At 43.6% G+C, this 14,142-nt stretch overlaps 1 protein-coding gene across 1 annotated transcript; it reads right to left on the reverse strand.

The window, feature by feature from the left end:
- Positions 1–9,679: 9,679 nt before the first annotated feature.
- NPBWR1 (neuropeptides B and W receptor 1) lies at positions 9,680–13,910 on the reverse strand. Its single transcript, XM_054020919.1, has 2 exons — positions 13,661–13,910; positions 9,680–13,431 (listed from the first exon to the last, which is right to left on the reverse strand). Exon 2 carries the CDS (start codon positions 13,019–13,021, stop codon positions 12,035–12,037), a length of 987 nt encoding a protein of 328 aa, XP_053876894.1. The 5' UTR covers positions 13,022–13,431; positions 13,661–13,910; the 3' UTR covers positions 9,680–12,034.
- Between the last annotated feature and the right edge of the window lie 232 nt (positions 13,911–14,142).

The raw sequence follows: 14,142 nt of genomic DNA on the forward strand, positions 1-14,142 counted from the left end.
CTCAAATGAAATACTCAAATGAAGAAAAGTGCTTAATTCAAAGCAATTGGCCATTGTGTGAGTAAAAACGCTTATCAGACTGTCCAAGAAGAAGCTATAAATACTGATTCAAAGGAAGATCCTTTATCTATGAACTCTTGGACTCTTACAGAGAAGTGTACCAGATGCAAAGCACAGAGTTACTGTGCATAGCCCTGAAAAGACTTTTGGGAAACTGGAAGATTATACATCTCTGCTATCATTTTGGACTTACAAACTTTGATTCAGATGTTATAGTTTATCTACTTTAACCTCTCAATAACTCTTATTCTCTTCTCTTAGCTAATAAACCCGTAGTTAGTTTACTATAGAATTGACTGCCAGCATTGCCTTTGGTGTAATATCTGGAGTATCAATTGATCTGGGGTAAGTGACTGGTCTCTCAGGACTGGAAGAAAGCTGATGTGGTGTGATTTTTGGGGGGCATGAGGGATGTTGGTGTTAAATAACCTTTTATCACAAAGTTCAGTTTGTCTGGGTGCCAAGAAGAGGCTAACGGGACTGTCTGTGACTCCATAGTAAGACTGGTATAGTGATCCAAAAGTTCACATTTTGTTAATGGCTTGGTGAAATCTAATTATAGAATATATCACCAGTTTGGGGTGTCTGCCCTTTTCTGACAGTCTGCCCTAAGCTTGGCACTTGCAATTGTGAGCCACTCCAGACAGCTTGACAGCCTTGTTTTGGGAAATAATAGAGTAATAGAAGTTTTTCACAAAACACAACTGGATTATGATAATCTAGTAAAATAGAGAGAAACTAGATGACTTAAGGAGTCAGGATATTACGGTCTCAAATTTTTATGGGCCAGTTTTGTGAGATCTTTCCTCACATTGTTGAACCACTAAACAATGAGTGGTTGAATTTATGTCAGTAAGTGCTTACCAATGTGAGTAATTATTACTTCAATGAAAATTTCCTTATGCTGCACATGAAATTGAATGAACAGAGTTTGCCAGCTGGATGTACAATGAATATATATGTTCTAATACTACAACATTACAATTAAAGAATTTGACATTCAGATTTCATCTACAAACTTCAACTCTTGAAATGTATGTTCTGCTTTGTGTTCTATCTTTGCTGAGTTAAAATCAGGTCCTGAATCTTCTTTCTTCTTCAGGGAAACTAATCTAAACAGACCTGTCACTTCTAAGATAGGGGATATTTTTCTGCTGAATTATTTATGTAATAAGACAGTTTATGTCTCATAAGATTGCTCACTATGGAACTGGCATCCTTCTGTTTATACTCTGCAACGAGGCTTTGAGAAATCCATAACCCGCGATGAGAGAAACTCCATCTGGTTAGGAGTTTGAATTAAATTCCATATGCAAACTTCAAGTTACAAGAATAATGTGAGGTCCATTTGATGAAAGATAAATCGGACAAAAATATGTGCCATCCTTCTTGTTCGGAAATGTATCTAAAAAGATCAAATGTTTTCAGGAAGATTTAAGATTAATAGTTTATCTCTCCTACCAAGGAGAATGACCCAGTAAAATTAAGCACCAGCAGGGTATGGATAAAATTAGTTCTCAAAAAGATTGATCTGCAAAAATTTGTGAGTTCACTCATTAAAAGGAGTAGCAATAAAAATGCTCTATCCAGGAAAGGAAGTAGATTTGGTTGTGGGAACGTTCAGATGGTCAGGATGTTGGAGAATAAATTGGAAGCCTGAAGAGTAGATCTGGGCAAAATATTGCTCATGAAATTAAAAAGATATCAAATTTGCCCAAATGATCCTGGCAACACCTATCAAGGAGTCATCTGGATACACTATGTGGATTAGAAGCTTGTCTGCTGCCACCACGTGCACAGAATAGTTTCTGAGGCCACTGTCAAGACCATTAATCATTATAATTTCATCAGTCACTCCACCCTCCCCCCCCCATCAGAGGCAGCACCAATTGCAAATCATGAGAGAGTTTCATGACATTACACAGCTCTAATATGACCCAGATGGTAATGATGTCACTCATGTCAACAAGGTAACCCTCTTAGACAGAAACTCTTCCTGTTTTCATATCAAAATATAGGGCATCTGACATGTCAAATGCCTAATCACAGGCACAGAAGCTCATTAACAGGAGAATGTCACAAGTAATTCATTTTCAGCAGATCTGGCCAGGCAGGGGAGTTGGAATGCTGCCTAGTGGCTAATGAGTGGCTGTTGACTGGCACTCTGCTGTGGACAGAATTGCATTCTATATGTTGCAGGTGACTGGACTTAAATACCTGATTCATGACTCATGTTGCAAATACTCCCTCAGAAGGAACTCCTAATGCTGCACACCAGGCCACAATGCTGTATTTCTCCTCTGCAGGGGAAGTAGCCTTGTTTTTCATTTGACAAGCTCTAATCCATCTTGATCAAATAGCTGGAAGTACATGTGCAATTAAAATGCTATTTCAGGACCAAATATGATTGGTTAAATTTGCTATTTAAAAAAAGTGTCTAAGGTGCATGTGCCCATATAAATAATCAGTGAACATGATAGTAACGCTTGTTCAGAAGTTTGCATGGTTCTCATTGCATCCCACGCAAAAGACTGCACCCATGTTTTTGTGTTCACTTTATTGGATTGTCTATAAATTTTAAATCTTTACTTTTTCATAAGAAAAGGTATGCCTGGCCCCTGCAATGTGGGGATGGTGCTGCAGCAAAAAAGGTTGGCTTTATTGATCTATATGTATATTAATATTGGAAAACACTGAAGTAATTAACTTACAGCAGCCATAATGGCTCAGGCTGTGATCTTGTCAGATCTCCCACAAGCTATCCAAGGTTGGGTCCCCTTAGTTCTGCACTAAGTTAAGTAAAAGGGCTAGATCACCCCTTCTTATGGAAAAAACCCACAGGAAAGGGTCTCAGGAGAGAATGTCTACATGGAATTCCTCCCTTGTTGCTCCATTGGGAGGTCAGGGTTTGCTCGTTATGAAATAGACCACAAGTCCACCTCTAGTGATCCACATGCATTCCACAATAACCCATGCTGAAGCTCTCTCTAGATACTCTTTAGGAGTGCAGCTCCATTTGGTCCTCTCTTGGAATGTAGCTGTCCCTGAGAAAACAAAAAGACTCTGTAGAAAAGAGACCACATCCTATTTTCTGCTTAAGCTTCATGAGACTATCATGAGGACAATGTTTTATCTCTCTTGCCTTGTCCCAGTCCACCTTTTCCTTCTCTTTAACTGCCCAGCCTCTGCCTGCTCTCCCATCTGGTTCCCAGACCCATGGAGTACCCACTGTGGGGTCTGGAGGTGAGTGGAGGACAATGCTACAGACCTGCCTCCAAAACAGTCCTTCCATATAGAAGAGAAGAGAGCCAGGTCTGAGGGGTTCTCTCTCTGCATATGAGTTTAGGCCTGACTCGAGGCTTCAGGATTTTGCTCTAAATTCATGTTTTGGTATATAGCCTGTGAGTAGTTGCCATGACGGGTTTGAAACAAAGATTCTGGTGCATTGAGGAAAATCTATTTCATTCCAAGGCATGCAAGAGAGGTTGCACGATACATGTACAAGAGACCTCCCTGTTGTGGTGAGATTTATTCTAGTGGTCAATGTGTAGTGTCCACAGTATCAGAATGGGAGAAATCTGCCACATCTATATCTGCCATATAGTAGCAAAAATTTATTAAATTTATTACACAACATAATCAAATGGAATTTCCCTCCAGTATTATATGTTTGAAAAATGCTGCTTGGAGGAGGTCAAGCAAGAATCCACTATTTGAATACTAAAACCCAGTACCTACTAATCTTTTTATTCCTTTCTTCCAAGTCATCCTTCTGAACTACTTAGTGAAGCACAAATAAGAAAGATGGAGAAAAAACTGTTTTTATTCCTAATGTTTTGCATACATCATGTAGAACTAGGCAGCTCATGTTTCCTCCTAAATGCAGCCAGAAGGTGAATTGGGACGAGGTTGAGGTACGCTATTGTGACACTGTGACACTGCCTGGCAAGCTCAACAGACCATTGCCACATACTTCTGTTGTGAGAAACCTTGGTGGGTTTTGATCCCCTGTAGTTAATGTAATAACCAAAAGCAACTGGGGAGAAGACCAGCAAGGTTAACACCTTTGGCCATGGTTTTGTGCTAAGGAGAATTTTAATGCCATCATTGATCATTGTTTTTGTTTCATGTTAACTGCTCTGTTTCAGGTTAGTTTAAGGGAGCACTTATGCATTGTTATGATAATTCAAAAACAGTTCTGTAAGGCTTTGGGAGGGACTTAATACAATCCTTACAATTCTGCCTGACAGCATCTCAGAGCTCTTATTAGATGCTATGCATGATTGCGCCTCTGGCATGATTACTCCTGTGGTTGCCAGTGTAACTGTTTGGTGGAGTGGGAGAGTCAGTAAAGCTCTCAGTGCCAGGTATCTTCACTGATACTTTTTGTTTCCTTTGTCTGTATTCTCACTTAATTATAAACAAAGCCATAATGATGTTTCGGTTAGCTTGTCTTTGGTTTTCATGGGAGTGCTTTGGCCACCAACAGTTATTTCACAACATACATCACTGCCATGATCTTTTTAAAAAACATTACCAAAATCATGGCTGAAGCATTGGGGGAGAAGCGGTTGTGGGAGGGATGGTATTGTTAGCATTTCCATGGCACCAGACTTTCACAGAAATCACACTGTCATGTGGTGTGTGAATCCTGCTACCTAATCCCAAACCTCTGGGAAGTATCACATTGATAATACTCAGAAAAGCAGGTTTCAGAGTAGCAGCCGTGTTAGTCTGTATCCGCAAAAAGAACAGGAGTACTTGTGGCACCTTAGAGACTAACAAATTTATTTCAGCATAAGCTTTCGTGGACTACAGCCCACTTCTTCGGATGCATATAGAGTGGAATAAATATTGAGGAGATATATATACACACATACAGAGAGCATAAACAGGTGGGAGTTGTCTTACCAATTCTGAGAGTTTTTTTCTCTTGTCTTACCAACTCTGAGAGGCCAATAAAGTAAGAGAAAAAAACTCTCAGAGTTGGTAAGACAACTCCCACCTGTTTATGCTCTCTGTATGTGTGTATATATATCTCCTCAATATTTATTCCACTCTATATGCATCCGAAGAAGTGGGCTGTAGTCCACGAAAGCTTATGCTCTAATAAATTAGTTAGTCTCTAAGGTGACACTAGTACTCCTGTTCTTTTTTTCAGAAAAGCAGGTGCACACACAAGTGAAGTGAACAGTAAGTTTTGTTTACATACATACGGGAAACATAGAGCTAGAACAGTTTGCAACAAGAACAAATGAATAAAAAAAAGAAGGCCAAATTCCCTCAGAAGCGGGCAAACATCACTTTCTGTGGATACAACTCCTTGCTCTTCCCCTCCCCCTCAACCTGAGAAGGAGGGAACTCCCACAGAATATTTTGTGGGGCAACAAACAAGGACATCTGCTATGTGGGGTTTGGGGACTTAACACAGTAGAGTATTTTATGGCGGTAGTCCAGCCTGCTCCTCCCTGCTGGGACTAGGGGGATTCACTGCTTCAACAGCATGCAACTTTAGGAGGAGAAAGGGGGCGGGGGGGGGGGAAGCTGCCTGTTCCAGGAATGGAGCAGCAGCAATCATGATGGTCAGGCCTCAAAAGCATTCTGCCATTAATTGGACTAGGGACTGCATGATCCCATTCCCTGTACGCAGGCTCCCATTGTCTGTGCTGTCTCTGCATTTGCAGGAATGCCTCATCCTGCCTAAGAGCCTGCTCCCCCTTGCCTTAAAGTCCAACTGCTCCTGACTCCTTCTGTCTATGGCAACAAGCAGGTCTTCCAGAGTCCTTCAGTATCTTCCTCTGATATCTCTGCAGTGCCTCTCCTGGTGGAATGGGTTCTCCCTCAGCATCAGAGTGTCCTGCCAAGTCAAACACAAAAGTAACATATTTCATTTTTCTTTGGAAGGCACCTAAATCCCCCTACATATACCGATACTTTTTTAAATCCAAGGAATACAGCTGTTACAGCCTCCTTCCTTCAGTCTACTTTTGCAGCCCACAAGGAAAGAGCTGAGGTGAAAAAGGGTAAGATACCTGCATTAATTTTATTAAAATGTTGTAATGTTAATATGCACACATGAACTGCTTGGGGGTGGAGTTGGGTTCCTTCAGGGGTAAGGCCAAGTCACCTTTCTGTTCTTTAAAGGCTGTTCATCACGTGGAGAACATAGCAGTTGTGAAGGTACAGGGATGGAAAAGAGAAGTGGTTTTCCAGTACCACAGAGGATATCTGGCTACCTGGGGCAGAGACAGATTTCTGATAATGGTGACCCCTCTCCATTCAACTATATGTAGGGATTTGGCAAGCTGTGAAGGTTGATCAAGCACATTTGCCCCGCTGATAAACTTGAAGATCAAGCTTGAATTTCTTCTACACCAAAAATTTGCTATTTTATGCTTACAGGACTGGGTGGCAATTCAAGAGGAAGTTGACTGTATTCTAGGTTAACAGATGGAGTTTCTGTGGAAGAGGAACAGAGACCTGTAGACAAAATCTACCCACCTGCTAGCCCTCGGTGCATTGCCAGAAAGTCTGGCCGCATGTCCAGAAAACAGTATTGAAAGGCACAGAGAAACAAAGTCACTATGGAAGCATAGTTTTTTTTAACTTTTAACACCACAACTTCTCCATTGCTGAGGGACATGGCATTGTGTTTATTCATTGGCTGGGGTGGATCCTTCACCCATCCCCAATTCTCATGGCTTCTGCAGAGTGGCTTGTCACAGGGAGAGTCCACACACCAGGGACTGGGAATGGTAATAAGTATTTCCAATGGTCACAAGAAGAATAGGCTACTCTGACTTTCCTCAGACAAACAATTGATTCTCTTTCACTTCCCAGACGCACAGCCACGCCACCAACCCCTCTCCCTTCCTCCCTATCACTACTTGGAATGCTGGCTGGCAAACATGCCAACACACAGGGGCACAGAGACTGCTTGTTAATACTGTTATAACTTATGCTAATACTTTACAGTGGATCATGAGATTTCAATAAAATCTAATTTACAGCCCTGGCCTGCTCATGGACCAGGATGAAGGGTCAGGATGAAGCAGGGACAGGGGTGGGGGTGTCAGGTATGTATTCTTGGAACAAGAGGGGCTATTTCCGTGGTGTGTGGGGATGTAAGGTAACTTACCCACCTTGGATTCTAGTTCCTGCCACAGGTAGGGGTCCTCCTCAGAGGGGGCTTCCTCAAGGGGGTCTGCTGGGTAGAGGTGAAGAATCACATGCTCCTCTTTCTCTGGGTCTCCTGGGGCTTCCTCTTCACCCTGCCCCTCATCAGCATCCTGTCATATGATGAGGCCAGTAGGGTTGAGGACTAGGTCATGAGTGACTGCGGGCTCTGTACTCACAGTGCTGGAGAATACCTGGTACAGTTCACTTTAGCAGGGGCATGTGCTATGTCCCCTTGCAGAGCAACTCTTTGAATCCATCACCCTCCAGTACAGGAGCTTGAAGTACTGCGATGGAGTCCAGTGAACGCCTGCATCCTTCAGCTTCTGGGAAATCTCCCGGTTCAGTGAATGCTCTGGCTAACTCGGGCGAAGTCATGGAGAAAGGGGCACTCTGACTAAATATTGATCTGCACCTGCGTGTGCTCCAGAGATCAAATGGCTCCTCTTGGGTCACCTATGACCTTTTCTTAGCTCACCACATCATGATCTTGTGTACTGATCAAGAGATTTTAGCAGAAAACTGTTCTGAAGTGCACAGTGCAGGTTGCTACTACCCCTGGTGAGGTGGGGTCAGGACCTTTATATGTTTATATAAGGGTCAGGTGGCAAAGGGTGGAATGCATTGTAGGAATGGCCCTGGGGGACTATTGACAACACTACATGCCCCTTGCTCCCATCCACTCTGCATTTTAAAACAGGTATGGGACCATGCCACATCAGAGGTGTGTACATACTAAGCTCTCTCAGGTATGCTAGCTTTCTTGCACTAGACTGTCCTTCAGGAATGGTCTTCATGGCTTCATCTGTAGACAGGACAGGGGTTATGGCACAAGAACACACATGTAACCATGTACACTCGCAAATGTAGGCATAGCCGTAGGGCAAAAGTTTTAAAAATGTGTAAATGACTTATGGGCCTAAGTCCCATTTTAATAGTGATTTAGGCACTTAGGCTCCTAAGTCTCATTGAAAGTCAACAAGACTTGGGCTCCTTAGTGCCTAAGCCACTTTTGAAAATGGGCTTTAAGCTTCTAAGCTACTTAGGTGCTTCTGAAAAGTTTAAGTGTTGGACCTGATTTTCATTAATGATGAATACCCACAGCTTGAGTTCAATGGGAGCTGCAAGTGGTCACTGAAACCCAAGCCTATAATCTCTCAGATTCTGAGAATTAGGGAAAATAATGCTTCTCTGCCACACAGGGTTGATGTGAGGAAAATACATTATAAATTATGTAGGCATTAAGTGTTTGGAGGGGGCATTCATGTACCCCCAGAAACAGATAGAAATGTTATTCCTGGTAACCTGAACATTTCATCTTGAATATCAAATCCATATGTTGTGTACTTTTGGGCTCAAAATGGTTTCTTTAGTTATTCCTCAAACAGAAGCCCCTAAATAGAAATAGTCACAGGGCTTTTCCTTCTGATCTCTCATCCATTGCCATGCAGGAACTATTAATAAGAATGGAATGATACTGTAGTATGTGTTTACTGTGTATAAGGAATTATTGACATAGTATTGAGCTAAAGTTATACTACACTAACAAATATTTTATTATCCAAGTGTTGACATTCACACATACTCCTTAAATTAAAGATCAAATGTTTTGTCTCTCTTGCCTTGTCCCAGATCAAATGTGGCCAAAGTGGTGCAGTATCTCTAGATTTTTTTTGCTTCTGCTGACTTGAGTTCAAATCATGCCCCAAAAAAGGAGGTAAAGTAAAGGCGCTGATGATCTGAAATTAGTTCTTAGTGGTTGTTTGTCCCATCACATAATTTGACGGCTCTTTATACTTTACTCTGGTAAAGTCCAAGAACTGAAGTAGCAGGAAAGCCACTACTCAGTGCTAAGACATGGCCAAGTTCTCAGGGAAAGACTACACAATGCTTGGTTATAGTTAGTATAGAAAATCCCAGACTTTCATGAGCACTGTAATTCTCAGAAAGAATAAAACACCACAAAGTGTGCAGATATTTTAATTCTGTTTTTTTCCCCAGACTCTAAGAGAGTCTTCTTGGGGTAAAACTATTTTTTTCTGTATTATTCCTCCTCTGCTAGTCCAGCACCAGCCCAGATAACCAAGCCAAACCATGGTATGGTAGAAGAGTGGCTTCAAAAGGGGCACTTCATCCCAATGATTGACTTAGCATATAAACCCCATATTGTGTCCTGCTCACAGGGGGAAGATTGAAGGTCTCCATCAGTAGCAGATCCTCCAGACTTCAATTAGACCACCCAATTACCTGTTCCCACTCACTTTTTGGTGCTGCGTTGGAGGTGGCCCCTTTGCATTGCCATACAGAGGGCATTTGCGACCTGAGCTCTGCTCTGTGCAAGTCTTGTGCAGACCCCTGTATGGCCCCTGGAAACCAGACCTGCCTTATTGCACCGTGGTAATGCATCACTTCTGCTGTCAGAGGCACCCGTGGAGGCAGCAGCTGGATTTAGGCCTGAATATTTATTACACTGATTAAACTATATGGTGCTAATGTTATACATGTTTACATTTAAGAAGCTGGAGCATCTTTAAAATATACAGTACCATGATTTTTAATGAGTGCATCATTTGAAAGCAGTGCACATATACAATAATCTCTTAATACATCAGTAGCAATGACACAAATGTAACCAGCTAATCATACCAGCTCTACACTTCCAAATAACAGGGAAATGTATATAAATGCTGCACTGTAACTTTAACTGAGCATTTGTTATTAGTATATCTTAGTCACTAAGCATATGGAAAAAAGTGTGACTAGGTCTTGTAAATACCAACTTCAGAAGATTTGACTCAATATGTTTTCAAACCTGTCAGCTTTTGAAGTGTAGCCATTTTTTTCATTAGGGCAATTAAAAAAAAATTGTATCTCCACTACTATTTACAACAAGAAAAACTATCATCTTCACCATTCCTCAGATAAAGAGTATTATTGATTGCTGTTTGTCTAACGAGAATCTATATCGATTTATATACCCTAATTTTAGAAACAAAAGACGATCTGGGTATTTACATTTGACTATTTTATATTTTTACATAGTAAGTTTCAGCCACGTAAAAATCAAGTAGACAAGACTGTGTTTGTGCAGAGCCTAGCACAACGGGGTCCTGGTTCATGGCTGGGGCTCCTAAGTGCTACTGTAATATGAATTAATAATAGTAGACATGACCATAAAGTTTTGCAGTTTCAAAATCTTATATGCCTGGAAATATTTTTACAAACTATATTTCAAGTCTGTCAATTTTCCTTGTGGGGGTAGGAGAGAAGTGAAGTGGGGGGGGAAATGCAACCTTCCCCTGAACTGTTTCAGCATGTGAACAAGGGTGAAACTGAAAAGAGCCAAATTCATCTTTTTATTCTCATTGTCCAAGTTAAGATAAAGAGGATTTTTGAAGGCAAAATAGTGAATAATATGTTAGCTTTTTATTTTGAAAGTAGAGTTAAGCTAACATGTGACTGCTAAGGGGTGGAAGTAGGGTTTTTGTTTTTGTTTTTGACAGAACCCCTTTTAAAAGTGTTATCTCTGAGTGAGGATTTATACTGAAATAACATCTGATCCTTAAGTAGCTACAAGGGGGGGGGGGGGAAGTCTGAGCGTTTTTTGAGAAGATGTAGAAACCTATCATAAATGTATGGATTGCACAGAAACCTAACCATATATTCTGGTCCTAATAGGAACTGAGAACTTTATATTATAGAAGAGTTTGCTGGGCTGAAAATGCCAGTTTCTACAGAAGGTGGCTCCAAACACACATCCATATTTCTACACACTATGATTCCTCTTTTCTTCTTTCTTAAAGCCAATGCAAAGGCTCCTTGCTACGTGCAGAAAAAGCAGTGGGATTTCAGGAGACTTTAATAGGCATATTTAGGTCCCATCTAAAAGGAAATAAGCTTCGTTGTGTTACTAGTGCTTTCCCTTATTCTTTCTCGTTGGGAGATCTGTCTTTCAAAGGTTGTTAAAGATGTAGAATTATAGCCTAATCTACAGGATCTAAAACCAGATAGTGATTTCTTTTTCAAATGTGTTCGGAAAGGTCAGACTGACTTGTAGCCAGCAGGATAGTATTCCATGCAAAAAAACATTTTAACAATCATTCATGTATAGGGAAGGAGATTTATACATGGTAGCCTCTGAGCATTTACACTGAGCACTGCATTATTTCCGCTGCTTCTGGACTGAAATATGAGATCTGATTCTGAGTAACAAAGCGCCTCAGACCAGAGGGTGAGGGGGGAATATCAGGTTGCTATGAAAGCATAGGCTCTTTTAATTATGGTGTATTTATTTAGAAGAGTAAGGGAGTGAAGCTGAGCTACAACTTAAGTACGGCAGATATAAAACTAGCAGGCTTAAGATTCATTAAGCAAGGCACTCAGTAAAATATCTTTATTTGGCTTTACAGATCTCCAGTAATATAGATAGATGTCAAAGTACTTAGCTATTCTTCACTAACATCTTGTAAAATGTTGAATTTTGCTCCTGCTCCATAATATACAACCTCCAGGACTCTAGAGCACCCTACTGAAGGAAAAAGAATGAGCGTGATGGGTAAGACTAGGCCAAGGAACTAGTATGGATTTAAAAAGCCCCATTCCTCCCCTATGAACACTGTGCCACTGGCTGCAAGACAAACCGAAAAGAAATGGATCCTGCCTGTGCTTTGATTTCACGAGTACATTGGATCTAAAGCTTGATCAAGGCTGGTTCGCAGACCGGCGTCCGAGTCTTGTTCCCTGGGATGCGCTTTTCCCCTTTGAAAATGACAAAGGAGCGCAGCCGCGCCTGGGGGCTCTAGGGGGACGCCCTGCATTCAACCAGCTTGCGAAAGCTCTTCCGGAAATTATCGTCCAAGAAGGCATACAAGAACGGGTTGAGGCAGCTGTTGGCGTAGCTGAGGCTGGTGATGAAATAGGAGATGCCGATGATCAGGGGGGTCTGCGGGAGGTCCGTGGTGAGGGCCACCACCGTGCTGAGGTGGTAGGGGGTCCAGCAGAGGAGGCACACGGCCAGGATGACCAGCACCATCAGCGTCACTTTCTTTTTGGCTTTGTCCAGGGCTTTGGCGTTGCTGTGGAGGCGCACGCGTCTCAGCTTGGCTAGCAGGGCGGCGTAGAGGACGCAGATGGTGGAGACGGGGATGGCGAAGCCCAGCAGGAGGGTGTAGAGGCGGCTGACTTTCCACCAGAAGCTTTCCGGGCTGGGGAAGACGAAGACGCACTGGGAGCGCCCCTGCTCCCGGTGGAGCTTGGCGAACACAGCGAAGGGCGAGATGACGATGGAGACCAAGGCCCAGACGGCCAGGCTGGCCAGCTTGGCGGCGCGGTAGGTGCGGTAGGACACCTTCCTGGACCGGAGTGTGGCCACCACCACCAGGTAGCGGTCGATGCTCATGACGGTGAGGAAGTAGATGCTGGAGAAGGTGTTGTACTGATCGATGGAGATGATCAGCTTGCACATGAACTCGCCGAAGGGCCACTGCCGCAGCAGGTGGTCGGCGATGTTGATGGGCAGCACCAGGGTGAAGAGCTCGTCGGCCACGGCCAGGTTGAGGATGAAGAGGTTGGTGACCGTCTTCATCTTGGGGGCCCGCAGGATCACGTAGATGACGGCGGTGTTGCCCGTCAGCCCCAGGGCGCAGATGAGGGAGTAGATGATGGGCACGGTCAGGTAGAAGTCGGGGAGCAGCTGCGGGGCGGAGGCGTTGGGCCAGGGGGCCCCTCTGCCGGCGCAGAACGCGCAGGACGCGTTGGGCTCGGAGTGCAAGGAGAAGTTAGCCATGGGCTGCGGTGGGAAAGACAGACCGGCCGCGGCTCCCCCAAGGGAGTGAAGCGTGGGCTGAATCCAGCTAGCCCAGCTCGGCTCAAACACCAGGTCGAGGTATATGTCACCGGCACCAGACCGCTTCAGATTCCCGGGGTGAACCTAGAAGGCGCTGCCTCTTTGGCTTGGATTTAGACCTTTAATTCTGGCCCTGCACCGGAGAGGTCTCTCGTCATCCCACCTCTTTGCCCATCACTCCTCTTCTCCTCACCGGAGCTCCTTGCAGGGACAATGGAAAACACACACTTAAGTTCGGGCTTCCTCACCAAGAGAAATGCCCATTGTCAGAAAACATGGAAATAGGCACCTCACAGCCCAAGCACCTTCCACGTGCTCCGTTTCGCCTCTTAGGGTGGGTTGCGTTGAAACTGAGCGCCACACAGAGACATAAATAAAAAGATAGTTATGAATCACATTTACAAAGAGACAATGCAGAGCAGCAGATCTCAGGGGCATGTCATCTAAAGGGGATCCTACCGGTTTCCTTTCTCTTTCTCAAACACACCCCTTCCCTCCCCAAATCTGACTCACTCACACACGCCTGGAATTGTGGATCTCCCTCTGTCTTAAGCTTTGAAATTCATTCTTCTTCCTTACCTTAACGCCTGGGATCTGCTTTCCTTCTGCGGGTCCTTCTGCAGTTAGTGCGGGCTGAAGGTTGCCCGGGTAGCTGGCAATCCCGAAAGCGCAGAGGTGCTGAAATGCTGGACAGCTCCTCGGCAACTGACTCGGTGAACAGCTCTCTACATACTTGAGTCCTGGACAGCTCCTTTTGGATCTCTAGCTCACCACGTCGCTGCCTGCAAACGGGAACAGAGCGCAGGTGCGATCTCAGCAAATAGGGACCACGGCTTTCTGTTAACAGGTTAAACTGAGCACAGGGGCAAGGACAGAAATATATTCATTTCCCATGACAGGTTCGCTGACGTCTTTATTGCAAATAACTCCACTTCGGAGCACAAACAAAAAGAGCCCCTGTTATGCCTTTTGTATTTTGAGTAGGCAGCTCACGCCTTGGGTTTCAGAGTGGTAGCCAAGTGTTAGTTTGTATCAGCAAAAAGAACAAGGAGTACTTGTGG

The sequence above is a fragment of the Malaclemys terrapin genome, chromosome 2 (genome assembly GCF_027887155.1).
Source record: "Malaclemys terrapin pileata isolate rMalTer1 chromosome 2, rMalTer1.hap1, whole genome shotgun sequence".
NCBI classification, from domain to species: Eukaryota; Metazoa; Chordata; order Testudines; family Emydidae; genus Malaclemys; species Malaclemys terrapin.